Source organism: Dryobates pubescens, chromosome 11, assembly GCF_014839835.1.
Source record: "Dryobates pubescens isolate bDryPub1 chromosome 11, bDryPub1.pri, whole genome shotgun sequence".
NCBI lineage: Eukaryota > Metazoa > Chordata > Aves > Piciformes > Picidae > Dryobates > Dryobates pubescens.
In genome coordinates this window covers 32,435,590-32,462,267 of record NC_071622.1, presented here as the reverse complement: position 1 = coordinate 32,462,267, position 26,678 = coordinate 32,435,590, and the positions used below count along the sequence as shown (strand labels likewise).

Sequence of the window (26,678 nt, the reverse complement as noted above, 5' to 3'; positions counted from 1 at the left end):
GCTCCCGTTGCCGTTTTCTTTCTCTTTTTTTCATATCTTTTGGGGTTTTATTGGTCCCAGGACTACGGCCGCGGCTCAGAGCGCCCGGGAGCGCAGCGCCCCGACGGGCCGGGTCGGCCCGGACCGGGCCCGGAGCAGCGCTCGGAGGAGCCGGGAGGGATCCGAGCTGCCGGGAGAGGAGTGATGGGCTCCCTGTAGCCCTGCCCGCCCCCTGCCCCGCCCGGCCCCGCCCGGTCCCGCCCGCCCCGCGGGCCGGGCTCCGCGGGAGCCGCCGCTCGGCCGGAGCGGGGCTGGCGGCGGCGGGTGAGTACGGCGGGGCCGGGGGATGAAGGGGATTACGAGCACAACCCATTGGCTTGTCGCTTTGCCAGAGGGGAGAGGCGGAGGGGGCATCGGCGGGGGCGGGGACGGGTCGTCCGGGGGACGGGTCGGGGGCACCGGGTGTCAGGCACCGGGTGACCGGCGGTTCTTTAGAGGGGACGGAGGGCTCAGCCATCGTCACCGACGAGGCAGGCAGGGCGGCGGCCGGTCTTTCTGGGGGTATGGGGACTGGAGGGGCACACGGCTCCCCCGCATCTGAATTTGCCTTCGGGAGGCTGACGACAGCAGAACTTCTCGGATGCTCTTTCAGAAGCCTCATCGGAACTATGGCTCGGATGGGTACACACCCCTAATTAATAACAATACTAATGAAGATATCGAGTTCAGACGGAGGCAGGCAGGAATCTCCCTAATGACAGGCTTCGACTTGGGTGCGCCTATCCCTGGCGTTCCTCTTAACACATCTGCGAGTGGTTAAAGGTCTCTGGTGTGGAAGGACAGGCTGTAAGTGTCGTGCAGGGACAGGGTGTGGAGGAGGACGATTTCTGTTCGGTGGCGGTGGGAGAGATTCAAAACTCTTTCCAGCTCTTGTGCCGCTGGAAAAGAGTATTTTTTTCTGAGTAATGCTTAGTAGACCCTGTGAATCACCATCAGCATAACTTTATATGGGGGCTGCTATTCTCAGCATCCTGCTGGGACCGTGTCAACCATTGTCGTCCCTATCTGTTTGTACGCGCAACGTGCAGATCCCAAAGACTATTCCAGGGCAGGTCAAAGGAGGAGATAAGGCACACCGAAACGTCAGGGTGGCTCGGCGGGTGGAGATGGGTGTTTGGGAGCCAGCAGTTGCCTTCTTTGGAGGGGAAGGCCCTCCGTGGAAGTCTATGCTGGAAACGCTCATCAGGACACCTGATGTGCGGGGGTGCGGAGCGGCCCCGAGAGCGGAGCCAGGAGCAGGCTCGGGGAGCAGGGACTCAGGTCCTGCCCCAGTGTCACACCCGGCTTCCCGTCCCTTCTCCTTTGGCCTCTTCCTCCAGCGGTTGGTGCGCTGAGAAAAGCATTGAGGGTCTTCTAAAGCGGCTCAGGAGAGCCATGTCAGCCTGCGAGGGGGGCTGGCAGGGGGGACGGTGTGGTGGCAATGTCACCCGGCGCGCAGGAGCCACCCACGCACAGGCGGTGCGGGACCACGTGCCGGGGAGGCTGGAGGAGCTTCCAGCCCTCTTCCCTGCGCTGCGCTGCTTTTGTCAAGAGAGAAGACTTTATTCTCTTGAGCTGTCAATCCACCACCTCCCCGAGGCTCTGCGCTTCCCTCCACGTCTGCCTCCCCCTCGCTGCCACGGCTCCCAGATGTGCGCAGCACCGGGGGCTGCAAAATTCCTCATGCTCGGGCAGGAGAATGGTAGTAATTCCCCAGACCTCATCAGGGGACTCACAGCATCTCCCAGTCCTCACCATGAGACTCACAGCATCTCCCAGTCCTCACCAGGGGACTCACAGCATCTCCCAGTCCTCACCAGGAGACTCACGACATCCTCCAGTCCTCACCAGGGGACTCACAACATCTCCCAGACCTCACCAGGGGACTCACAGCATCTTCCAGACCTCACCAGGGGACTCACAGCCCTTCCCAAATTTCACCACGGGAGTTGCAGCATCTCCCAAACCTCACCACGGGAGTTGCAGCATCTCCCAAACCTCATCAGGCTGACCCCAAAAATGAGGAAAATGTTGTCTGCAGGAGCTGGACATTTCAACCCTTCATGCTGTTTCAGTTCAGGCTTTCAGTGTGGAGTGAGCTGCAATTTCCATGCTGCTAGAGGGAGAGTTTTGCTGTAGGGTTTTTGGGTTGTGGTTTGAGGGTTTCTCTGTTTGTTTATTTGTTTGGGGTTTTGTTTGTTTGATTTCAATAATATTGGCTGAAATTTTACCAGGGAAATGTGATGCTTTCAAAGGGAGCTGGATTAATGGGTCAGTAGGGTCCTTTCACTCCCCTGAACATCTACTGCTGTGAGGCAGAATCAGCCCAGCTTGTCTTCTGTGTCCTGCTTCTGTTTGGTGATGAGTTGAAGGACACTGATCACTAATGATCAGGCTCTTCTCCCAGGCAATTTTTGACATGGCCTGAAGCTGCACCAGGGGAGGTTTAGGTTGGATGTTAGGAAGCAATTTCGCACAGAAAGGGTGATCAGACACTGAAATGGACTGCCCAGAGACGTAGTGGAGCTGCTGTCCCTGGAGGTGCTTAAGGAAAGATTGGATGTGGCACTTAGTGGCATGGTCTGGTTGATGTGGTGGTGTTAGGTTAGGCTGGACTTGATGATCTCAGAGGTGTGTTCCAGCCTCGATAATTCTGTGACAGCATCTTTAACCAGTCTCTAGCAGTCTCTTCCTCTCAAGTCAGCCAAACCCCTGCTGTTCATGTTCTCTCAGTAGGGGCAGAAGCTCTGCCTCCTCTCAGCCCCACAACACCACATCCTCCCTGGCAGGTGACTGCAGCTGCTGGCAGGGACCACCACCGAGTGTCAATTTGGGCTCATGAGCAGAGGACAAAAGCTGGAACGTGTTGTTTGGGCTCCCAGTCCTGCAGGTTTCCTAAATCCCATTTCTCATCAGATTTCTTCATTAAATGTAGATCAGATCAGATCAGATGGTGATTCTTTCACTACACTGTAATTTGGCTTTCCATTTAGTGGGCCCATCTGATAAATAATGGCTTGACACAATGTAATTCCACCTGCCCTTCATCACACTGACCCTGTGCTATGCTTCTGCTCCCTCCTTAGCTCTAGTTTGACACTTCCACATCTAAAGGCACAATCTGAGCCCCCACTGTAGGAGGAGAGCCTTGCCTGGAGGAATGGAGACCAAAGCCACCAGATTATCTCTTCACTGACATGAAGGCAGAGTTGGGGGCTGAGCAGGGCTGCCCAGCTCTCCATACACCTCAGTGCCTGAACCCCATCTCCATCCTGAGCAGCCTCCAAAGGGCAGGCTCCCCACTGGCACTGCACCACAAGAAGAGAAGACTGAGAGAGGATTTAATCAATGTTTATAAATATCTGAGGGCTGGATGTCAAGAGGGAGAGGATAGCTTCTGCTCACTTGCACCCTGGGATAGGACAAGGGGCAATGGGTATAAACTACAGCACAGGAGGTTCCACCTCAACATGAGGAGGAACTTCTTCAGTATGAGTGTCACAGAGCACTGGAACAGGCTGTCCAGAGAGGTTGTGGAATCTTCTTCTCTGGAGACTTTCAAGACCTCTCTGGATGTGTTCCTGTGTGAGCTGCACTAAATTCACCATGAGAGTGGTGAAGCCCTGGAATGGGTTGTCCAGGGAGGTGGTTGGGGTGCTGTCCCTGGAGGTGTTTAAGACCAGGCTGGATGAGGCTCTGGCCAGCCTGATCTAGTGTGGGGTGTCCCTGCCCATGGCAGGGGGTTGGAACTAGATGATCCTTGTGGTCCCTTCCAACCCTGACTGATACTGTGATAAATTCTATGACGGTGTTCTGGCAGCGGGGTTGGACTGGATTCTCTCCTGAGGTCCCTTCCAACTCCTAACATCCTCTGATCCTGTGAACCCCTCACTGAGGAGTCACCCGAGACCGAATCTATACTGGACTCCTGGTACTTAATTACCACAGGGTCCAAAGCTTTTTGTCCATCAAGAAGTGGGAGCTGAACCTGCATCTTCTTGCTGGGCAATGGGCAAGGCCAGAGGGCACATGGTGAGACCTCTTTGCCTCCCTGGTTGCTGCTGGTGGTGCTTTGCTGGGGGCTGGGGATCCCCGAGCCCAGGTAATTGCTGATAGCTGAGAAAAAGCAAGGGGGAGTGAGAGCCTCAGAAATCAGAAACCAGCTCCCCCTCCCCAAGTCTCCCTGTGCCATGGAAGGACAGTTGCTCTCAGTGCATGCTGTTTAGCTGAGAAGTGGCACCCAGCAGGAAAATGTGGCACTGGCTCAGCTCCTGGGTTGTCACATCAACATGATAAGGATGGTGAAGGTGGTGATAACACCTGTGGGATCGATTGTGCAAGGGAGCTGAGAAGCTGTGCACTGGAGCTGACCCAGGGGAGCAAGATTTTGTCTGGGTGACGATGGAACAGAGCCTTCCAGCATCAAGGTATTTACCCCACCTCTGAAATAAACAGAAGCCCCTCTTTGCTGCTGGAGTGTCTTGAAATGAGGCATCACAGCTGGGTCGGCAAGAGCCTCCCGGACCTCAGTGATCTGTTTGTTCAAACTCTCTGACCAGCACACCAGAATCACTGCGGCAATAGGTCATAACCGCTCGAGGGTTTCGTTTGCATCCAGCACATTCCTGACTTTCAGAAGTGATGTGGATGGATTCTTGCTCCCACTCTTGCCCTGAGCCTGGTCGTGGTGGGATCGCAGCTATTGCAGGCTGCCTCAGTAGTGGTTGAACTCTCAGCAGAACCTCACTGGGTGTCTCAGAAACCATCTGTAGGTGAGGTCCCCTGGATTGCTAACATCTGAGGGATATTTTCCACTCTGAAATAGCAGCTCTGTGACTTTCACAGGTGATCCTTGGCTCTTCTCCCTGAGGAAGCACACAGCAGCACGGTCCTGAATCCCCTGGGCTGCAGGCTTTGGAGCCAGACACCTGCAGGAGTGATGCAGGTCACTGGAGCTGCCTCCATAGCTCCTCAGGCTGGGGATTCCATCCTGCCTCCATGGGAGCACGGCGTTCCTGCTTGGAAATGAGGCTGCTTTTACGAGGCTGTTGGGAAATTTATGGGCTCAAACAGGCAGCTGACTTTTCTCTGCCTGTGGGCTTTCCCTCTGCAATGGTGGAACCGCTCCTTTTGGTGGCTGACAATACACAGCTGAAGCATGTGCAACCCTCAGGGATGTCCTAGTGCAGTCTTTTTCTCCTCTGGAAGGTCTCCCATGACCTCGTCCCGCTCAAATGCGGTCCCTTTATTGTCTTGCAGGACCTGAGCGATATATCTGATGCCTTGTCTCGCTCTTCTCCCCTCCTAAAACCTCTTGAAGGATGGCAGCCGCTTCTTTCCGCTACGGCATGACCATCACCGGGGCCGTGCTGCTGGTGGCGGGGACGCTGTGCTTCGCCTGGTGGAGCGACGGGGAGGTGGGCACCCAGGCCAGCAGCGGGGCTCGCCTCCTGCCTCCCCGGGAAGCCCAGGCAGCTCCCAGCTCCTCCTCCTCTTCCTCTTCCTCCTCCTCCAACGCCCTGCTCCGCTCCGTCAGCTTCTTCTGCTGCGGCATCGGCGGAATCCTTCTCCTCTTCGGGCTGCTCTGGTCTGTGAAAGCCAACGCCAGGGTGGTGTCCCGCCGCTACCAGTACCATTTCCCCAGGGACCTGCAGTACTTCACGGTCGAGCCTCTGGAGAAGTGGAACTGCAGGTGGGTGCCAGGCTGCTGCAGAGCAGGGGAGAAGTCGAGGGTGGGTTTGACCGTCCTGGCGCGGCCGTGTGCCTAAGCCTTCTCTTCAAGCCTTGCTCAGTGGTGAGCTCAGACGAGCAGCAACGCCAGCTGCTGCTCACACCCTGTTCTCTGCTCTCCTCCTGCTCCCTGAGCAGATGCTCTTCCTCATTAGTGTCAACCTTCACCCGAGCCCCCACGCTCTCCCCTCCCTGCCGGCACCCTCCGTGCCCACGCTAGCTGCTCCTGTGGCCCACTCAGCCGTGGCCTGCTCTCCTTGCCCTGTGGGGCCATCACCAGCCCCAGCAGACATCTTCTTAGCAGAGCCATCGATCAGAAGGCCACATTGGTTTTCTGGCAGAGTGCCTGGATTTGGGGGTGGGGAGCTCATCCAGACCTCCAGCTGTTGGAGCCTTCACCAGTGCCACGGGTCTGCAGGGCTCTGTGAGGGGGGGGACGACACACACACATGACACCTGTGCTGTATTTAATGGATGAAAAATCTACCTTAAAAGAAGTCAAGAAGAAAATTAATCCTTGGATTGGCATTAGGATGGGAGTGTAGGCAGAGGATAGGATAGGATAGGATAGGATAGGATAGGATAGGATAGGATAGGATAGGATAGGATAGGATAGGATAGGATAAACCAGGTTGGTAGAGACCTTCAAGATCATCAAGTCCAACCTATCACCCAACACCATCTAATCAACTAAACCATGGCACCAAGCACCCCATCCAGTCTCTTCTTAAACACCTCCAGGATCTTTCTAGGAAGCCTGTTTTGGAGTGTGGAAAGATCCCTTGTCCTGCTCCAAACACTGCTGCTGCTTGTCAGGTTCCCAGACTCTTCTGGTGTGAGCCTGAGACTTGTTCCCACTTTTGGATTTAAAGTTTTTCTATCAAGGGTTTTAGTCTGTTCCCAGAGACTGCTGTGGAAGCTGAGCCAGTCAGCCCTTCCCAGTGTTGCTTCATGGGGTCATAGCAAAGATCTTGGCTCCAGCATAAATTGGGCTCTGGGGAAAAGAAGCACTAAAAGAAACTCTTAAGAACATAACCCCATAAAAATTCAGTTGGGAGGCATGTTCCTGGCTCTCTGGGGATTTCAGTGCCCATCTCAGTATCTGGGAGTGAGATTATGAGCTGGTCTGGGTGGGGTTTCCTTCTCCTGTGGAGGGCTTTGTCCCCCCACTGGGAATGTCCCCTTTCTGGAGCTCCCAGCTCCTATTTTGGGCAGGAAGGTAGCACCCTGGCACTGAGGCAGCTCCTCCAGCTCCAGCTGCACTGGCATTCATGCAGCAAAGCATCCTGTGCTGGGAGAAATCCCATTCTCCCTGTTTACAAGGCAGCATCCTTTTGCAAGGGTGCTTGGCAAAAGCCATGGTGCAGATGCTCAGGGCAAGTAGGTCTGGGACAGGAGGCTGCCAAATTTGGGATGGAGGCATCCCTGCAGAACAGCACAGCTTATCCTTTGGACCAGCTGAGCCCCTCCAATGCTTACAGCCCCCCCAGGCACACCATGCTGGGTATTCATCTGCAAAAGCAAGCAGACAGTGGAGTTCTTTCAAAAGCCTCATCTTTGGGGCTGCACCCTTCCACAGGGTGCTGGGCAGGGCCATGCATAGGGCAAAGGCTGGGCAGAGGTTTTCCCTGTACACAAACCATGTTTGCTCAGGAAAGTGCTGCTGGAAGTGGCACCAGCTTTGGCTGGCGTGTGGATGGCTCCAGCAGGTACAGGGATGGGGTGTGACCACATTGAACTGAGATGGCATCACAGCCCTTGCCCACTTGCTCCTGCCAAGCTTCTTACTCAGCTGCTGGCAGCCTCTGTGCTTTGAGGGGTGACTTTGGGGTTGGGCAGATGAGGAGGATGCTCTCCTGCCTGTGGGAAGCAGTGTGGTGCAGAATGAGGGGCAGATGCCTTGAGAGCCAGCAGCTCATTCACACCTCCAGCTCTGTGCTGCAGGATGGTGCCCTTCCTGCTGCACGACTTCCCACCCTCCTGGTGCTGAGAAGCAGCAGACATGGTCCTCCTGTGACCCTGGGCATGTGAAACCTGCCTGTGTGCCATCCCCAGCACACATGTGTCCATCATGAAGACTGAGGGGGGATTTGGTAAATGTTTATAAATATCTGGGGGCTGTGTGTCAGGCAGGCAGGGACAGCCTCTGCTCACTGGCACCCCGTGATAGAACAGGGGGCAGTGGATGTAAACTACAGCACAGGAAGTTCCACTTCAACGAGAGGAAGAATTTCTTCACTGTGAGGGTCACAGAGCACTGGAAGAGGCTGCCCAGAGAGGTTGTGGAGTCTCCTTCTCTGGAGACTTTCAGTCCCTGTCTGTATGCCTTCCTGTGTGACCTGTGCTGGATTCTCTGGTCCTGCTCTGGCAGGGGGGTTGCACTGGATGATCTCCTGAGGTCCTTTCCAACCCCTAACATCCTGTGATCCAGTGATCATGCTCAGGGGTGCTCCAGTCAATGGAGCCGATGGCTGCTGGGATGTTCTGGGGACAGGAATGCTCCAGTTGGCAAGTGCTGGGATGCTCTGGCTGATGGGGCTGTGCTGCTTCTTCCCTCACAGCACCTGGGACGCCACCGCCATCCCTACTTACGAAGAAGCCCTGACCTGCAGACCTGCCCATGGTGTCCCAGCCTACATCCAGCCCCCGGGGAGGAAGGAGGAGCTCACACCCCCCTTGTACCACTACCTGGAGGAGGATGAGGGCTGGCAGGGCGGGCGGCGGCGCAGCTCCTCTGACAGCGCCTTGTTCCGCCCCAGCCCCTGCTGGCTGGAGCCCCAGCCCCACGCCGAGCCGCAGGCAACGCCGCCCCCCAGCTACGACAACATCAGCGGCCGCGGCAACTGAGCTGCTGGAGGCGTGGGGCTGGGACTCTGCGGGTGCCTGACCAGTCCCTCGGCTTTAAATCGAGCCCCTTTCCCTGCTGGGGTGAGAGGAGGGTGGGCCCGGAGGGAAAAAGGGCCCGGAGGGAAAAAGGGCCCAAGTGGCTTTCTGAGTGGTCGTTCCGGGGCTGTTGGGATGCTGGGTCCTGTGGGTGATGTGTTGGGGCACTGGGGGTAACTGGCATGTTGAAAGCCTTCCTGTTTTTAATAAAACCACTGCTGGTTGCAGATGTTTTGCATTCCCTGCTCTGACCCACCTGGGGAGCTCATGCCAGGGGCTGCCCACTCTGAGCAGGAGCTGTGTAATAAAAACTGCAGCAAGAAACAAGGAACCTGTGCAAAAAAACCCCCACCAAAACCCATCAGCTCTGTGCCACCCCATTTGCTCCTCTGCCTTCTCAATGCCCCTTCCAGCTGCATCTCCATCCCTTCCACCTTGGCTTTCCCTCATGCTGACTTCCCACGCCTCACTTCATTTGGTTGAGAGATGCTCAGTGGCTCGTGTGTGTGCTCAGGGCATCCAAGTGCAGTTGGCATTTCAGGCTGCATCCTACAAAAAGATAACCTGAGTGGCACAGCCCCCTCCCTGCCTGCCACAGACGGGTTCCCAACCTTGCCCAGAGGAAGAACCAGCTGCAGTGTGTGCTGTTGCTGCTGCCTGTTCCACCAATGAGAGGCTGCCTTGGGCCCCCCGAGGGGCTGCCGAGTGACTGCAGCGCCCCAGCCAAGTAGAGCTTGGTGTTTACAATACAACAGGTTATTTTCCATAAGCCAGGTGTATCACAGAGGAGTTCTGGTTGGAAAAGCCCTCTAAGATCACTTAGTCCAACTGTCAGCCCAACACCTCCATGACCATTAAACCACATCCCAAAGTGCCATGTCCACACGTTTCTTGAACACCCCCAGGGATGGGGTCTCCACCACCCCCCTGGGCAGCCTGACCACTCTTGCAGGAAGGAATTTTTTCCTACTATCCAACCTAAACCTCCCCTGGCACAATTTCAGGCCATTTGCTCTTGTCCTACGTGGGCAGGCAAGGAGGGCAACAAACCAAAGGCTAATTGAAGCCACTGCTTCTGTCTGTCAGATGTCAGAAGGGGACATCTTTCAACACCCCACCTCCATCTCAAGCAAATTCAGGGCATGTGGCCACTCTGTCCTCACTCCCCTGGAAGAAGGGACCCTGCTCTGTCCTCCCCCAGCTTTAACCTGTCTTTTGCAGCCCCATCTCCCACCTGGAGCGAGGTGAGGACTATTCCCAGCCCAGTAGCCTTCAAAAAGATCCTGGAATGCTCCCTGCTTCCCTGCTGCTGCTCTTGGAATCATGCTGCATTCTGGCATCCCCCTTATTTTGGGGCTCTGCCAGCTACCATTTACAGCCAGGTCGAGCTCCAGCCTCGGCGCTGGGAAAGTCCCGTCTGGACCAGGCTCCGGGTTCCCGTCTCTGCCCCCGTGCTCCCCTCTCCTCCCCGTCCCCTCCCCGGGCACGGAGCCTGGCCGTGCCTGCCTGCGGGGAAGGTTACCCGGTCGGGTGCGGGGCAGCCGCGCTGGGGTGTGACCGGCGGGTCAGGGTTTGCATTCATTACAGACCCGTTGAAAACTGGCTGGCTCAGCCCTGGGCAGGACTAACCTCGACGTGCGGCTGATCCTCAGACCCTGGCAGCCTCCAGAGAAAGCAAACCACTCCTCAGCCGTACCCCGGAGGTGTGCTCAGCGAGAGCGGGCTTCCTGGCGTCTCTCCTCCCCTGCTCTGCCGCCCGGCGCCCATGGCCGAGGAGAAGACCTTTCGCTATGGGTTCATCATGCTGGGGTTCTTCCTGGTGATGACGGGGATGTTCATCATGAGCGTGGAAAAGCCTCACATCTACATCACCTTCTGTGCCCTGGGCGTCCTGCTCGTCGCCGTGGGCATCACCTGGAGCATGTGCCAGTGCTACCCCAAGGTAGGGTCCATCCCACCACCCTGCACCTCACGGAGCTCAGGGCTTCAGATGGGTTTGAGGCGGGGGGGGGGGGGGCTGTGGATGTGGAACCTTGGTTTCCCCTGTCCATGGGGTGGGACAGCAGCAAATGCTGGGGAACAGCAATCTGGAGCGATCCAGAGGGTGAAGTATTGGTTTGGGAGGCTTGTGCCCAGCTACACCTCCCTGCTGATCTCTGGAGGATGTGGCCCTGCTCCCTTGATTGTGCCCAGCTATGCCTCCCTGCTGATCCCTGGGGGATGTGGCCCTGCTCCCCTGCCCCTCCCCAAGCCTGGGGTTTTTCTTCCAACCAGGCAGCAGGGAATAAGCCCAAGGAAATCACCTTATTCATCTCTCCTACGCAATCACCCCTCAGACCAGCCCCTTCCCTGCACTTACACTAGCTGGGGGGTTGGTGGGCTCTCAGGACTTCAAAGAAGGGAATGTGGTGGCCATAGAAGTCTAGAGGGACCTGCCCCCACCGAGCAAAACCCTCACCTGGTGGTCTCCTTGGCAGAGGGCACTGCTGGCACAGCCACATGTCCCTGCCTCAGGAAATGGAGCTGGCAGAAGAGGCTTTTTTTCCAAGGAGAAGGTGGCTGTGGCACTGATCTGGGCACTGCTGGTTGGCCTGTCAACAGTTTGCACCCCAAACTGTGGGGTGGTGCATGAGACCCTGGGACCAGCTGGAACCCCCTGGACTGACTGGGTACCCTGGGACCAGAGTGAAGCTGACCTCAGCTCCCCTCAAAGCCAAGCTCAGCCCCAGCTAGGAGGGGGAAGTGGCTTTGTCACTGTGCTCGGGGTTCAAGGACAGGGCACCCTTGGTATTGTTCCTGTCCCCTGGCCTCCCAGGTGGGTGGTGGGACTTGTCCTGGGCTCAGAAGTATGTATGACTCCACTGAGGACAAAGTGCTGAGAGCTGGGCACACTGGGTCCATTCAATCACTTACTGATTTCCCCTGAAGACCAACATTTCTGAGCAAGACATCCAAACGTGCTGGGGAAGACCAAGCTGCCAGCTGAAAGCACACCCCAGCAATTCTACCACAGTGGAGGGCTGAGGGTCCCCACCATGCCCAGCACAGCCCCAGGGCTCTGTATGTCTTTCCCCCTGCAGATCACTTTCATCCCTGCGGACCCTGAGGCTGAGCGGTTCCTGGACCACAAGCCCATGGTGCTGCCAGCGAGGGATGCCTGGTAGGTACCAGCCCCAGTGCTGGTGTCTTCACCTGCACACAGCCTTATCTGCATGCCCCTGGGGACAAGGGCCATGTCTGAGCACACTGGCACCAGGGCAACTACACCTATTGCAGCAAAAAATGACAAGCAGGGGCCAGGGTGGAGGAAGCAAGGGCTGGCTGAGCTCCCCAGGGTAGGAGGGTGCAAAGAGACCGGCTGCATTCCTGTGAGCACCCCCCTGCCAGGACCTGCTGGCTCTTCTGATGCCATGGGCGGTGAAGTGACCCAGTGGCCTCTAGAGCACTTGGTGCTGTCCTGGGAACTGAGTCTCTTTAGCTTGGAGAAGAGGAGCCTGAGGGGTGACCTCATTCATGTTCATGAAGATGTGCAGGGTGAGTGCCAAGAGGCTGGAGCCAGGCTCTGCTGGGTGATGCCCAATGACAGCACAAGGGGCAGTGGTGGAAGCTGAGGCAGAGGAAGTTCCATGGAAACAGGAGGAAACAATTTTTTTTCCTGTGAGGAACAGGCTGGAACAGGCTGCCCAGGGGGGTTGTGGAGTCTCCCTCTCTGGAGAGATTCAAGACCTGTCTGGATGTGTTCCTGTGTGACCTGCTCTGGATGATCCTGCTCTGGCAGGGGGGGTGGACTGGATGATCTCTGGAGGTGCCTTCCAGCCCCTAACACTCTGTGATTCTGTGTGCACATCCCTCAGCATCTTCCAGCTCTGTGGGGGTCCAGGTTCTGCTCAGCACCCTGCTCCTCCTTTGCCCCCAGCTTGCAGGCACCGTGTCCCGATGAAGAGGCCACCAGCATCTATGAGAAAAGCCTTCCATCCTATGAGCAGATCCAGAGGCAGGAGGTGGGCTCAGCCCTGCTCCCACTCATGGCCCAGCCCAGAGCTCGCAGCTGCTCCCAGCCGGCCATGCAGGCAAAAGCAGAGGTGCACCGGGAGCCTGGGGGTGCTGGAGACCCCCCCCAGGAGCCAGTGCTTCAACTGGAAGTGACAGCAGACAGCTGGTATGTGGTGCCCACGGGGGTGGGAGTGGTGCTGGTGGGATCCAAGGTGAAACCAGAGGGACTCAGACCCTCAGCATGGGAGGAGGGAGAGAAGGCAGAGGAATCTTTGCTGCTCACACAGCACTCACTCCTGGACCTCCAGCCTTGCTGCAGCCTGGATGGTGCCTCAGCCCATGGGGAGCCTCAGTACCAAATAATTTCCCAGGAGGTCTGGATTGCCTTTGCTCATGGTGGTGACCATGTCCCCTATGGTGAATTGATCCCTCATGGTGGCGATTTTGTTCCCCATGGTGGTGATTTTGGTCCTCACAGTGAGCTGGGAGACCTTCTTGTGGCCTTCCAGTATCTGAAGGGGGCTACAAGAGAGCTGGGGAGGAATTTTTTAGGGTGTCAGGGAGTGATAGGACTGGGGGGAACTGAACAAAACTAGAAATGGGTAGATTCAGATTGGATGTTAGGAAGAAGTTCTTCCCCATGAGGACGGTGAGACACTGGCACAGATTGCCCAGGGAGGTGGTGGAAGCCTCATCCCTGGAGGTTTTTCAGGCCAGGCTGGATGTGGCTGTGAGCAACCTGCTGTAGTGTGAGGTGTCCCTGGCCATGGCAGGGGGGTTGGAACTGGCTGATCCTTGAGGTCCCTTCCAACCCTGACAATTCTATGATCCTTTGCTTTTACTTTATTTTATAACCAATGTTCCTCACCAGAATAAATCCCAAGTTCCTGGTCAGACCTGGATAGAAACGAAATGCTCAGTAAGTGGCCCTCAAACCAGAATGCCACCTATGAAGTCCACACATTGGTTTGGGAGGTCCCAAAAGTGGGTTTCAGGTGATGGGGGTCACCATGGTGCATTAGGGTGCAGGACTCAGGCACCCCCTCTGCTGAAACTCAGCTGCAGCTGGGACATGCTGTCCCTTGTAAAGGCTAGGACAGAGCCCTCCCAGGGTGCCCCCGCAAGGGGACTGGTGGTGCTGGATGTTGGCTGAGCAGCACCAAGCCCAGCACTAGGTCCGGTAGCCACCAGCTCCAGGGGAAACTCCAGCTTCTGCCCAGTTGTTTTTAGTTTAAACCCCTCTCTGCCCACTGCTCCTGTTCGGAGTAACCTCCTCTTCCCGCAGCCCACCCCGGCCGGCCCTGGGGGTCGCCTCGCTGGCATCCCTGCTGGAGGACATGGACACATCATCGCTGGAGGGCTCGGTGCCTGGCAGCCCCGTGCCACGGGGCCGGCCTCCACCATCTGCTGTCTGCTCTGGTTGCACCCCGCCCAGCAGCCCAGCGAGGGGACAACACTCTGGTTCCCCCCACAAAGATGTTCAGGAGGAGGATGACCTCTACTATGGGCTCCGGGACGGGCCAGACCCTCTGCTTGAGGACAGCGACTGCCTTTTTGAGCCTGAAAACTGATTTCCTGGAGAGAGCAGCCACTTGAAACCGACTCATCTCATGGAGGGGACGCAAATGTCACAGACTGGAAGAAAGGGGCTGGCACTCCCCCCTGAAAACTCAATCCCTGAAGGGTGGAGGAGCCCCCAGACTGCTGCCCGTCCCCTGTGCTGTGCTGCGCCCCTTGGGCCCACCCAGCTGCACAGGAGGCTCCCAAGGGGAGCACCAACACCTCCTGAAGTTCTGCAGCACAGGGGACAAGGGGCACCTGGCTGGAACCCTTTGGGAGGGTGCAGGGTGCAAGGTGCAGGGCTAGGCAGGATCTGGGCTTAGAAAGGGAAAGGCTGAGCCTCGCTGCTTGAGACAGGGTGAGTGCATAGGTAGGTAAAGATGTCTTCACCCCAGGCTGGCTTTTTGAAACAAGGATGTCCACAAAGCCTTTTCCCCACTTATCAAAGCCCTCCTAGGAGTAAAACAAGATTCTGAGACTCTGGCAGCAGGCAGCCTTCATGCCTTCAGAGAGCACAGACTGTGCTGTCCCCCATCTCCTGCAGGAGGACCAGCTCCCAGTGCTGGTGGGGGCAGAGGGAGGACTCAGCTGAGCCAAACCCCAGGAGGTGGCTGTGGCTTCCCATGGGAAGCTCGAGATGGTGGCTTTGGGGAACCTTTTCTCTCTCAGCTGGGCTGCTGTCAGCAGCTGGGCTGCTGTGGGTGGCTTTGCACGCTGGTGCCTGCCATCCTCAAGCTCTCTCTGAATAATAAGCGCTGGTTTCAAGTCACGTTGGACCTATACCTGGTTTGTCACCGTGACAGAGGCAACACAGCAGCTCTCCACAGCCCATTTGCAGCACACAGAGACAGCAGGACTGGCAGGACCTGCGACCTCCACCTGCCCTTCGGCTGCTGGGGGCTGAGCCTCCTGGGGCAGCTGGGTCTGGATCTGGGAATGGGGATGCTGAGTGTCTCTCACCCTCTTTTGGAGAAGTTGTGCTGGATGCTGCATGTGGCTGGCATGGGGAGTTGGGGAGGGGACTTGGGAGCAAGTATCTGCTGGCAGAACCCCTCAGCAAATTTCTGTGGGCTGACAAGGGTCAAAACCAGGGAGAAAGCTGGCACCTGCGAGGGATGGAGCATGGGCGCCCTGGGGACAGTGCTCCTCAAACTCCCCTGCTGCCCAGGGAGCGTTTTGCTGGTGCAAGAAATGGCTCTACTTGGAGTCTTCATGCCCCTGCTGCCATCTTTCCAGGCATCCCTGTGCCCTTTGCTCACCTTCATGTCACTACAGCAGCAGGGGGAGACGGGACAGGCATCGCCCGCGTCACCGGGGTGTTTATGGACAACGGTGCTGTGGGAGGGTGGGGAGCGAGGGCGCCGGTGTTTGCTAAACACTGCTGGCAGCCATCCAAGGGGAAGCTGCTTAGACCTGCTCCACCCCTGCCTGCCCTTCCTGGGGGCTGTAGGGACACTTGGAAGGGGACAAGTCTCACCAGGCTGTGGAGGGTGCCTGGGGCAGGACGCTGCTCTGCGTTGCTGGCTTGTGTTGATCGTAGTCTTGTAGAGACACCAAGCCCCCCACAATATCCTTCTCTCTGAACTGGAGGGATATGGATTGGATGTATGGAGTGTTGGGTGGAGGAGGAATGTACTGGATGGTCACATCCAGGTGGTGGAGGTCAACAACTTGATGTCCAGCTGGAGACTGGTGGCAAGCGGTATCTGTCAGGGGTCTGCACTGGGACCAGTGCTGTTTAATGTCCTTATCAATAACACAGACACAGGACTGAGTGCACCCTCAGTAAGTCTGCAGGTGACAGTAAGCTGTGTGGTGAAACTGACTGACCTGAGCATGCAGAGACACCTGGAGGACCTTGAGAATTGGGTTTATGTGAACCTCATGAGGCCTCAAGGTCAAGTGCAAAGTATTACATCTGGCTGGGGGAAATCCCTGGTATCAATCCATGCTGGGAGATGAAAAGATCATTGAGAGCAGCCCTGAAGAGAAGACCTTTGGGGTACTCATGGATGAAAAACTGGACATTAGCTGGCTATGTGAACTCACAGCCCAGAAGCTAACCACATCCTGGGCTGCATCTCCAGCAGTGTGGGCTGCAGGTCAAGGGAGGGGACTCTGCCCCTCTGCTCCTCTCTGCTGAGACCCCACCTGCAATGTTGGGGCCAGTTCTGGAGCCCTCTGCACAGGAGAGACAGGGACCTGCTGGAGCAGGGCCAGAGGAAGCTGCAGAAATGACCCAGGGCTGGAAGCCCTCTGCTGTGAGGATCAGGGTTGTTCAGCCTGGAGAAAAGAAGGCTCCAGGGAGACCTTCTGGTGGCCTTTCAGTATTTAAAGGGGGACTGTAGCAGTGTCTGTTGTGACAGGAGAAGGGGTGATGGTTTTAAACTAAAAGGGAAGATTTAGATTAGACAGATTATTTTTTATGCTGAGGGTGGTGAAACACTGACCCAGGTTGCCCAGAGCAGTGGTGGATATCTCATTCCTGGGACCATTCCAGGCCAAGTTGTTTGGGGCTGTGAGCAACCTGCTCTAGTGGGAGATGTCCCTGCTGCTTGCACGGGGGTTGGACCTGATGACCTTTAAATGTCCCTTTCAACCCAAACCATTCCACGATTCTGTGCTCTGGCCTTCACTTTTGCCAAGAGAAACTGAATTTTCCAGAGCATTTCCCTCAGGCAGGGCTGAGGAGAGGGCTGAGGTGGAGGCTGCAGCCTCTCTCCCCGGACCTCCGTTGTGGGTCCCCGGGTCCCCTGGTCCCTCAGTGAGCCGCTCCCGACCTGCCTAGGGCTGGCGGGGCCAATAGGTTCAGCCCTCCCCGGGCGGTTTGGGGTTAAACACTGGGAGAAGGAGGCACTAGAGAGAAAACAGGAACTTGCCGGGAGGGACATTCCTGCATGGCATTAGGGGCCGGCCGGGCACCTCCATCAGCCGGGCACCAGTGGTGTAGTGGTATCATGCAAGATTCCCATTCTTGCGACCCGGGTTCGATTCCCGGCTGGTGCACAGAGCAGTGGTGTCAATGTAAATGCTGAATCGCACCAAGATTGGTCAGCCTAAGGAGGGGTTCATTTTGCTGCAGCCACGGAGGAATGACCCCCGGCCCTGCATCCATCTGCCAGCAGCATGGTCCCCGCTCCTCCCGGGGTGGGATGGCTGGAGGGGACTGAGCGGGGCTTTGCATCATGTTAGGCTCTTCTTAGAATCAGAGAATTGTCAGGGTTGGAAGGGACCTCAAGGATCAGCCAGTTCCAACCCCTCTGCCATGGCCAGGGACACCTCACACTACAGCAGGTTGCTCACAGCCACTGCCAGCCTGGCTGCAAAAACCTCCAGGCATGAGGCTTCCACCACCTCCCTGGGCAACCTGTGCCAGTGTCTCACTGCCCTCATGGGGAAGAACTTCTTCCTAACATCCAAGCTGGATCGACCCATTTCTAGTTTTGCTCCATTCCCCGAGTCCTATCACTCCCTGACACCCTACAAAGTCCCTCCCCAGCTTTCTTGTAGGCCCCCTTAAGACCCTGGAAGACCACAATAAGGTCTCCCTGGAGTCTTCTCCAGACTGAACAGCCCAAACTCTCTCAGTCTGTCTCCACAGCAGAGGAGCTCCAGCCCTGTGATCATCCTCATGGTCCTTCTCTGGGCACATTCTATCATCCCCAGATTCTTCTTGTAATAGGGGCTCCAGAACTGGACACAGTACTCCAGGTGGGGTCTCACTTCTTTGTTGCCTTTTCTGCTCTCTGCTTCCACCAACCCTGAGGCAGGACACCAGCCCCCTTCACATAGTCACAGCTGGAGGGCACAGGTATTGGGGCCAGGTTATCCATGCCAAGGCCTGCCTGCTGCTCAGCACACAGAACAGTGTAATTGCTTAGGCTGGAAAATACTTCTGAGATCAATGACTCCAACATGGAGGTTTGTGTGGGGGCCGGGGAGGTCTTTGGTTCCCCCTCCTCTGGGGGGGCTCTCTTCACCCTTCCCATAGACATGGCTTCTCACCCATGCAAAAAGCAGGCAACTGACTCTTTGGGGAGACTGTCCCCCTCAAAATGGGGTTCTGCACTGCTGGGCTGCCCTGAAGGTGCCCCCAGAGCACCAGCTCTGTGTTTGCAGGATGACTTAGAGGTGCATGACTAAGCTGAGCTGGCAATAAGGCACCAGACTTGTCCCCATGAGGATCCTGGTGGATGCTGGACTCTGGTGAAGTCGTCTCAGTGTGGCAGAGTGGGAGGCAAGAGGGGTCTGGCATACCCCTGGTAACCAAACCAGGGTGCAGGCACCCAGTGGAGGTCTCACTGAAAATAAAACATACAAATCCATACAAAAGACAGAAATCCATATGAAACAATAGAAATCCATATAAAACACAGAAATCCATATAAAACAATAGAAATCCACATAAACCACAGAAATCCATATAAAAAAATAGAAATCCCCATAAAGCTTATAGAGACATCTAAAAGATGGCTTCTCTTCTGAGGCCAGGCTGAGAGAGTTGGGGTTGTTCACCCTGGAGGAAAGAAGGCTCCAGGGAGAACTTTCATTACTTAAAGGGGCTTGTAAGAAAGCTGGGGACAGACTGTTTGAGCAGGGCTTGTTGTGACAGGGCGAGGGGGGGTGGTTTTAAATGAATAGAGGGGAGATTTAGACTACATGGAAGGAAGAAATTTTTTGTGCTGAGGGTGGTGAGACACTGACCCAGATTGCTTAGAGAGGTGGTAGATGCCCAATCCCTGCAAGCATTCCAGGTCAGGTTGTCTGGGGCTCAGGGCAACCTGATCTAATTGAAGATGTCCCTGCTGACTTGCAGAGGGTTGGACTCGATGACCTTTAAAGATTCCTTCCAGCCCAAACCATTCCATGAGTCTATCTGCATCCATGCACGCCGCACGCATCGTTACAAAACCCATTCACCCATACACGCGTCCCTACCACACACATCAGCTCAGAGGAACTTATAAATAACCTGCAAACGAAATCTGTGTCTCACTCAGAAGCAGGGAGCAGGGAGCGGGGTTTGCTGAAGGTCTCAGGGATGTTGGGGCAGTGTGGGAGCCCAGCGCTGTGGAGGGGAGAGACGGAACGCGGTGGTGAGAGCCATGGGAAAGCACCAACCGCAGCCTGGAAAAGCAACATTTGCACTGTGACGGCTCTGCGAGCAAAGCCTAAACAGGATTAGAGGCTTCCATGGAAATCTGCCTGTGAAGCAGGCCAGCAAGAGGCACAGAAAAGCTTCCAGCCGCTCTTGAAAATAGTCCTTGAGCGTCTGCGTTCTTCTCTCCGTAGCTCCCGGCAAGACACGGGGACTCCTGGGGAGTTTCCAGCTCACTGAGGAGCGCAGCCGGGTGCGGGCACCGCTGCCCGCTCTCCCCTGCCCTCCGCTTCCCCCACGACGTGCCGCTTCCCCAGGTGGCTGCGGCCCCACCGTCCCCACCGCCACCCCGTTAACGGTTAACCCGCCCGGGTGGGCCGATGGGGCCGGCGGCGGTGGCGTGATCCCCCCGCCACGCCACGCCGGGCAAAGCCACGGCTGCCGCTGCGCTCCGGCTCTGAGGCACCGCGGGTGCGCTCCAGCGCCGGCTCCCCGGCTCCTCAGCTCCGCGGGAGCGCTCCGACTCCTCCGCAGGTGCGCTCCAGCTCCCCGGCTCCAGCTCTCCGGCGCCTCAGCTCCGCGAGTGTGCAGCGGCTCCGCGGTCCGGGCTGCACCGTGCTGAAGGGTCTCGGCGGCTCCGCGTCTCTCCGCGCTGCCCGTCGGGGGTTCGGGCGGGCACGATGGCCCCGCGGGCTCTGGCGCTGATGATGCTGGTGCTGGCGCTGGAGCGGGCGGCGGAGCTGGTGCTGGCGCTGGGAGCTGCCGAGGAGGAGGCAGCTGCCATCGAGGCCCCCCCATCTAGTCCCGCTGCCTTCCATCGTGCCACCAAGGTGAGGAGCGTGGGGTGGTGGGGAAAGCCGGGGCTGCCACGCGTGTGTGCATGTCTCCAAACTCGGTGCTCGCGTCCCCACAGGCGTCGTGGCGGCTGCCCGGGCGCTACCTTGTGGTGCTGCGGGCAGGCATCGGCGAGGCCAAGGTGCGAGGCACGGCACGGAGGCTGCAGGCCCGGGCAGCTCGGCGCGGGTACATGATGGAGCTGCTGCACGTCTTCCACCTCCTGCCTGCCTTCCTGGTGAAGATGAGTGGCGATGTGCTGGACACGGTACGGGGGAGCGAGTGATGAGTCCCCGTGTGGTAGAGGATGGCAGCAGGGCTGGCCACTGGTCGGTTTCCCCGGCCCCAGGGGGATGTAGGAGCTTTGTCACTGTGCTGAGCTCTGTGTCTTCTTCCCTCAGGCACTGAAGCTGCCTCATGTGGAGTATGTCGAGGAGGACTCTTATGTCTTTGCCCAGAGCATCCCCTGGAACCTGGGCAGGATCATACTGTCACAGCCCAGCTCGGGTGCCTACAGCCCTCCCAGTAAGTGCTGGGGCTTGGGGGAAGGACCACAGGTGCTTGGGGAAGGGTCAGGGACCCCACCTGCTTTCCTGATCTTGAGGGGATGGGAATATCCCCCTGCCCCGGGTGCTGCAGGTCTGGAGCTGCATTTTGGGAGCATCTCAGATGGTCAGGGCTGACCATGGTGATGGTCACCTTTCCACCTGTGTGCCTGGTAGATAAAGGTGACCTGGTGGAGATTTACCTGCTGGACACCAGTGTACAGAGCACCCATCGGGAGATTGAAGGCAGGGTGCTTGTGACTGACTTTGAGAATGTCCCTGAAGAGGATGGGTCCCACTTCCACAGGCAGGTGAGCCCTGAGCTGCTGCATGCTGTACCCTCCAAACCCTGGCCAGAGTTGTGGGGCTTCACAATGGCATAAGGAACACTTGGCTTTCAACAAAATGGGCAGGACATGCAGCAGCAGAAGCTGTGGGCCTGGGGACTGTTGGGACCCTCAATGTGGTGCATTTGGTGCTGTGGCTAAGCTCCTTCCTGGGCAAAGCAGGCTGGGTGGCCATGGGTGTGTGTCAAGGTATCCACTGCAAGAGGGAACTGAGGTCCCCTCCACCTGCAGGGTGAGGAGAGCTGCCTGTGCCCTGCAGCGGGTGCTGGTGCTGCCCTGTGTGGCTTTGTCACTGCTTGTGTAGTGGAGCCCAGCGCTAGCACAGCTCCAGGGAAGGCTGCCTGTGTATCCTTTGTCATTTCAGTCAGCTTTTCTCCTGCCCAGGTCCCAGAGCACTGGAACAGGCTCCCCAGAGAGGTTGTGGAGTCTCCTTCTCTGGAGACTTTCAAGACCCATCTGGATTTGTTCCTGTGTGACCTGTGCCAGATTCTCTGGTCCTGCTCTGGCAGGGGAGTTGGACTCAATGATCTCCAGAGGTCCCTTCCAGCCCCTGACATCCTGTGATCCTGTGATTTTTTTAATCTTCTCCACAACCTGAAATATTTCAAAAGATTTATTCTGCCATGGGATTTAGCTGATAGGAAGCAGGCTCTTGGGGTCAGAAATCGGTGGGATGCCATGGGGTTGCAAAACTGCTTCGATGCAAGGAGCTAGGGTGTAAAACCATGGTGCCTGCACCAGGCCAGCAGGTGTGACAGCCACGGGACCCACACGGCTGGGGTGCTGATCGGGCGTGACGCCGGCGTGGCCACCGGTGCCAGCATCCGCAGCCTCCGTGTGCTGAACTGCCAGGGCAAGGGCACTGTCAGCGGGACCCTCATCGGTGAGTCACCCCAAGACCTGAAAAGGAGCTCTCTACCTCATCCCTATCCTGTGAGAGTGTCCTGCCTGTCTTGTCCCCCTCAGGCCTAGAGTTCATCAAGACGAACCTGGAGACAAAGCCCTACGTGCCCCTGGTGGTGCTGCTGCCCTTTGCTGGTGCCTACAGCCACACACTGAACGCTGGCTGCCGGCGGATGGCACAGCTGGGGGTGGTGATGATTGCAGCTGCTGGTAACTACAAGGATGATGCCTGTCTGTACTCACCAGCATCTGAGCCAGAGGTACAGGCTGGGGGCAGTTTCTGGAGGTGTTGGGACATCTGGGGCCATGCTGCCACTTCCTCGGGCTCATCTCTCCCATGAGGACAGACTGAGAGAGTTGGGACTGCTCAGTCTGGAGAAGAGAAGGCTCCAGGGAGACCTTATTGTGGCCTTCCAGTATCTGAAGGGGGCTAGAAGAAAGCTGAGGAGGGGCTTTTTAAGGTGTCAGGGAGTGATAGGACTGGGGGGAATAGAACAAATCTGGAAATGGGTAGATTCAAATTGGATGTTAGGAAGAAGTTCTTCCCCGTGAGGGTGGTGAGACACTGGCACAGGTTGCCCAGGGAGGTGGTGGAAGCCTCATCCCTGGAGGTTTTTGCAGCCAGGCTGGCAGTGGCTGTGAGCAACCTGCTGTAGTGTGAGGTGTCCCTGCCCATGGCAGGGGGGTTGGAACTGGGTGATCCTTGAGATCCCTTTCAACCCTAACAATTCTCTGATCTCCTCTGGTGCCAAGGTGGCTGAGTGGGCTGGGGCTGAACATCCCATCCCATCCCATCCCATCCCATCCCATCCCATCCCATCCCATCCCATCCCATCCCATCCCATCCCATCCCATCCCACACCATCTCTCTCTGTCAATGCCCTGGCAGGTCATCACAGTAGGTGCCACCAACAGTGAGGAGCAGCCTGCTTCCATCAGCACCCTGGGCACCAACTTTGGCCGCTGCGTGGACCTGTTTGCGCCAGGGGACGACATCATCGGCGCCTCCAGTGACTGCAGCAGCTGCTTCACGGCGCGGAGCGGGACCTCGCTGGCAGCCGCGCACGTGGCAGGCGAGCTGGGCTGCGGGGTGCCAAGCAGGGCTGGCCCTGAGATTGCTTGTGGTGCTGGGTACACATCCCTGCAGGCACAGGGCATCAGGGCTCCCCATGCTGGGGACATTTTTGGCTGCCATGGTTTGGCTTGCTTGGGGCCTGCAGCCTGGGCAGAGCTGTGATGTCCCATGGCGGTGGGCTGCAGTGACTCCTCTGATGTCTCTCTGGAGTCGTGTGGCTCAGGGGAGGGAGTGTGTGGGTGGCTGTGCAGTCCTTGGCTCTCACCAGGGTCCCCCTGGGCTCTCTGCAGGCATGGCTGCCATGCTGCTCAGCGCCGAGCCCCGGCTCAGCCTGGCCGAGCTCCGGCAGCGCCTCCTGCACTTTGCCACCAAGAACGCCATGGACATGGCCTGGTTCCCCGAGGAGCAGCGGCTGCAGACGCCCAACAGCGTGGCTGGGCTGCCTGCCCAGCTGGGCACAGGTAGGGACCTCGGCTACATGGTGCCTGGGTGCCTGGCAGGGCTCTACCCTTTGCCAGGGAGAGATGTACCTGGGTGAAAGCACAATGTGTGGGCAGGGCATGTTCCTCCTCCAGCTGTGCCGGGGATGGCTGAGCCCAAGTGTGGCTGTATGCATGCAGAGGGTGGGGTGGAGACCTGGCAGCCTTTATTGGCAGCGTGGTCCAAGCCATAGGTCGTTTGATGTTGAGACACTGGAGCACACCCAAAGGACAAGTGGTGAAGGGTCTAGAGAACAGAGCTCTGTGAGGAGAGGCTGAGGGAACTGGAGTTGTTCATGCTGGAGAAAAGGAGGCTCAGGGGAGGCCTTGCTCTCTACAACTCCCTGAAAGGAGGATGGAGCCAGGGGGTGTTCAGTCTCTTCTCCCAGGTAACAAGTGATAGGACAAGGGGGAGCAGCCTCAAGTTGCATCAGGGGAAGTTTATGCTTTCTTCCCCGAAAGGCTTGTCAAGGTCTGGAACAGGCTGCGTGGGGAAATGCAGGTCCTGGAGGGGTTTAAAAGCTGCACAGATGTAGTGCTGAGGGACACCGTTTAGTGTAGATCTGGCAGTGCTGTGTTAATGCTTGGAGCTGACGATCTTAAAAGGTTTCCCAAAGAGGACAAATCTCTGCTTCTGAGCGGTCTCTGGGTGCTGCCGTGGCTCCGCACCCCGCTGACACCATCCGCCCGTTGCAGGCCGGCAGCTGTACTGCCGGTCGGTGTGGTCGGCACGCTCGGGGCTCACCGGGCACGCCACGGCCGCGGCTCGCTGTGCCGCCACCGAGGAGATGCTCAGCTGCTCCAGCTTCTCCCGCAGCGGCAGGCGGCTGGGGGAGTACATGGAGGTGAGCGGGGCGTGAGGCAGAAGCGCTGCCTCAGAGGGGTGTCCCCAGCCCCCCGAGCCCCTCCGGTGACGCTGTGCTGCCCCGGCCGCAGGACAAGGACGGGAAGAAGCGGTGCGTGGCCCACAACGCGTTCCGGGGCCGGGGCGTCTATGCCATCGCCAGGTGCTGTACGTGGCCCAGGGCCGAGTGCCGCATCAACGCCAGCTGGGCGGCGGGCGCCGGCTGCTCCCCGCGGGAACACGTCCTGACCGGTAACGGCGGGCAACGGCGTCCTGAGCCAGCACCTGATGGCTGAGAAACTCTGGGGCCCGGGGGTAAAAGGGTGGCTGCGGGCGCTGGGGTGGCAGGGGACGTGATGCGTGCCTGGACGGCTCGGGGCTCAGCGGGGACGGGATCAGGATCACAGGGTGTTAGGGATTGGAGGGGACCGCCGGAGATCACGGAGTCCAACCCCCTGCCAGAGAAGGACCATGGAATCTATTGCAGGACCACAGAATCTAGCGCAGGTCGCACAGGACACATCCCTTAGTGCCTGGGGTTGTGCTGGGATGCTGCCCTGGCTGCCCGGCACTGACAGCTCCTCCGTCCTTGGCAGGGTGCAGTTTCCACTCCTTTGGTGCAGTGCTGGGTGACGGCGGAAGACCTGTCCCGGGCCCGGGGGCCAGGCCCAGCCACTGCACTGGTGTAACAGAAGTGATGACACACGCCTTGTGCTGCCCTGCCGCCAGCCTGCAGTGCCGGGTGGAGGAGCACATGGCCCCAGGCTTCGCGGAGAAGGTAGGGATGGAGCACACTGCTCTGCCCCGGTGTTGTCCTTGCCCTGGCTCATCCCTCCATCCTCATCCTCCTGATGGGTGCCACAATGGCTTTGGCATCTCGTTGTGGCTGCCCAGCTCAGCCTTCACTGGTGTCCCCAGCTGCCCTCCTGGAAAAGGACACTTCCCCCAGCTGGTGTGCAGCAGCTCCATGTGACACTGGGGACATCACCCTAAGGCCTGGGGACATCAGGGCTGGGCAGATCTCTGCCCCTTTGCTGACCCGTGGCGAGTGACCTCTTTTTCCCCGTTAGGTGGCTGTGTCCTGTGAGGAGGGCTGGACGCTGACAGGCTGCAGTGCCCATTCTCAGAGCCCCGGCACCATGGGAGCCTACGCCGTGGATGACACCTGTGTGGCAGCCAGCGCCCCGGGCAGCAGCGCGGCCACAGCCATCGCCATCTGCTGCCGGAGCCAGCAGTAGGGACAGGCTGAGCTGGAGCCGCGGCTGCCCTGCCCGGGCTTGCCCAGGGACTTTGGTGGACTGCTGTTGTCCCTGCCTCGGCACCTTGCCGGGGCTGAGCTGCTGTTCCTGGCACGCTCCCCGCTCTGACATGCAGCTGCTGACAGTTTCTGCCCTTGGGCTGCTGTGATGGTGGGGTACAAGGGTGTCCCACTCTCACATACAGACCCTGGGGGCTCTGCCAGAGGTCTCCAAGCAGCCCCTGCGCAGCCAGAGCCCTGCTCCATCACAGAAGTCACCTCAGCATCCTTTCCTCACCACCTCTTTCTCTAAGGACTCTGAATAGGAGCCATCAAGAGGCTGCTCCTGTTGTCACACAGCGTTTGACAAACCCATCACCTCCTCGTGGTGAGGATCGCTCCCTTTCTTTCCTGGTTAGCTGAACATTAGATGCTGCTTAGCTCCTGGAGAAATCAGAGTGTAGCCATTTTGGGGCAGTTTTATAATTGCCTGCTCACATCCCCAAGAGACTTCAGTTTTCAGCTGAGTGTAAGGGCTGTAGCTTAAACAGTCTGCTTGTTTTAATTAGATTTTAATCTGCATTGCTAGGAGTCAGCTTCTGCTTTGTTAGTTGCTAGTGGGTTTTTGTAAGTCAAAGTTAATGATCTGCTGGTGTTAGGCATTGGATTAACAGCTTCCCTCCTTTCAGCTCTTCCCTGGCTGTGATTCCTCTTCAGAACAAAAGAGAGCAAACTTTCACAGTACCTTGGTTTGTACATTTGTACCTCAGATATTTATTTGGAATTTTATAAATAAACATTTTATAAACCTCTTTTTAAAAGAAAATTCCTAGACCAGTGCTCAGGAGAGAGGTGATCCAGTGCCTGGCTTCATCTGCAGCCCCATGGGGAAGCAGTTGGGAAGGGGGAGCTGGAATTCCTCCAGCAGGCATGCTGCTCCCCAAAAGGAGCTCAGCATTGTTAGTGAGCTGGCCACAGGACACTAGCACAGGCTGTGGTCACACAATGGCTCAGGTTGGAAGGGATCTCAGAGAACATCTCCTCCAACCTCCCCACCATGGGCAGGGACACCTCTCAGCTAGCCTCATCCAACCTGGCCTTCAACACCCCCCAGGCAGGAGGCATCCACAAC

The 26,678-nt window shown here is 57.6% G+C and overlaps 3 protein-coding genes and 1 non-coding gene across 4 annotated transcripts; all 4 read left to right on the top strand.

Moving 5' to 3' along the window:
- Nucleotides 1-216: 216 nt before the first annotated feature.
- Nucleotides 217-8,707, top strand: TMEM61 (transmembrane protein 61). The gene is made up of 3 exons (XM_054165324.1): nt 217-303; nt 5,278-5,710; nt 8,310-8,707. Exons 2-3 carry the CDS (start codon nt 5,340-5,342, stop codon nt 8,593-8,595), a joined length of 657 nt encoding a protein of 218 aa, XP_054021299.1. The 5' UTR covers nt 217-303; nt 5,278-5,339; the 3' UTR covers nt 8,596-8,707.
- Nucleotides 8,708-10,305: 1,598 nt separating this feature from the next.
- On the top strand, nt 10,306-14,298 carry BSND (barttin CLCNK type accessory subunit beta). Its single transcript, XM_009902182.2, has 4 exons — nt 10,306-10,573; nt 11,712-11,791; nt 12,548-12,790; nt 13,910-14,298. Exons 1-4 carry the CDS (start codon nt 10,397-10,399, stop codon nt 14,193-14,195), a joined length of 786 nt encoding a protein of 261 aa, XP_009900484.1. The 5' UTR covers nt 10,306-10,396; the 3' UTR covers nt 14,196-14,298.
- Nucleotides 14,299-17,119: 2,821 nt separating this feature from the next.
- Nucleotides 17,120-17,190, top strand: TRNAG-CCC (transfer RNA glycine (anticodon CCC)). The gene has a single exon. It is a non-coding gene; the product is annotated as a tRNA-Gly (tRNA).
- A 3,101-nt stretch (nt 17,191-20,291) lies between these two features.
- PCSK9 (proprotein convertase subtilisin/kexin type 9) lies at nt 20,292-26,319 on the top strand. Its single transcript, XM_054165171.1, has 11 exons — nt 20,292-20,384; nt 20,518-20,641; nt 20,839-20,972; nt 21,750-21,891; nt 21,975-22,171; nt 22,801-22,984; nt 23,277-23,447; nt 24,162-24,310; nt 24,402-24,561; nt 24,906-25,087; nt 25,380-26,319. Exons 1-11 carry the CDS (start codon nt 20,310-20,312, stop codon nt 25,545-25,547), a joined length of 1,686 nt encoding a protein of 561 aa, XP_054021146.1. The 5' UTR covers nt 20,292-20,309; the 3' UTR covers nt 25,548-26,319.
- The last annotated feature ends 359 nt before the right edge of the window (nt 26,320-26,678 follow it).

What these genes read in the sequence shown, in the direction of transcription:
- TMEM61 (XM_054165324.1), top strand. Translation starts at nt 5,340, where the DNA reads ATGGCAGCCGCTTCTTTCCGCTACGGCATGACCATCACCGGGGCCGTG. An exon ending in CTGGAGAAGTGGAACTGCAG is followed by an intron (nt 5,711 to 8,309) that starts GTGGGTGCCAGG and finishes CTTCCCTCACAG; the next exon opens with CACCTGGGACGCCACCGCCA.
- BSND (XM_009902182.2), top strand. Translation starts at nt 10,397, where the DNA reads ATGGCCGAGGAGAAGACCTTTCGCTATGGGTTCATCATGCTGGGGTTC. An exon ending in TGTGCCAGTGCTACCCCAAG is followed by an intron (nt 10,574 to 11,711) that starts GTAGGGTCCATC and finishes TTCCCCCTGCAG; the next exon opens with ATCACTTTCATCCCTGCGGA. An exon ending in GAAGTGACAGCAGACAGCTG is followed by an intron (nt 12,791 to 13,909) that starts GTATGTGGTGCC and finishes CTCTTCCCGCAG; the next exon opens with CCCACCCCGGCCGGCCCTGG.
- PCSK9 (XM_054165171.1), top strand. Translation starts at nt 20,310, where the DNA reads ATGATGGAGCTGCTGCACGTCTTCCACCTCCTGCCTGCCTTCCTGGTG. An exon ending in GGTCCCACTTCCACAGGCAG is followed by an intron (nt 20,973 to 21,749) that starts GTGAGCCCTGAG and finishes TGCCTGCACCAG; the next exon opens with GCCAGCAGGTGTGACAGCCA. An exon ending in GGCTGGGGGAGTACATGGAG is followed by an intron (nt 24,311 to 24,401) that starts GTGAGCGGGGCG and finishes CCCCGGCCGCAG; the next exon opens with GACAAGGACGGGAAGAAGCG.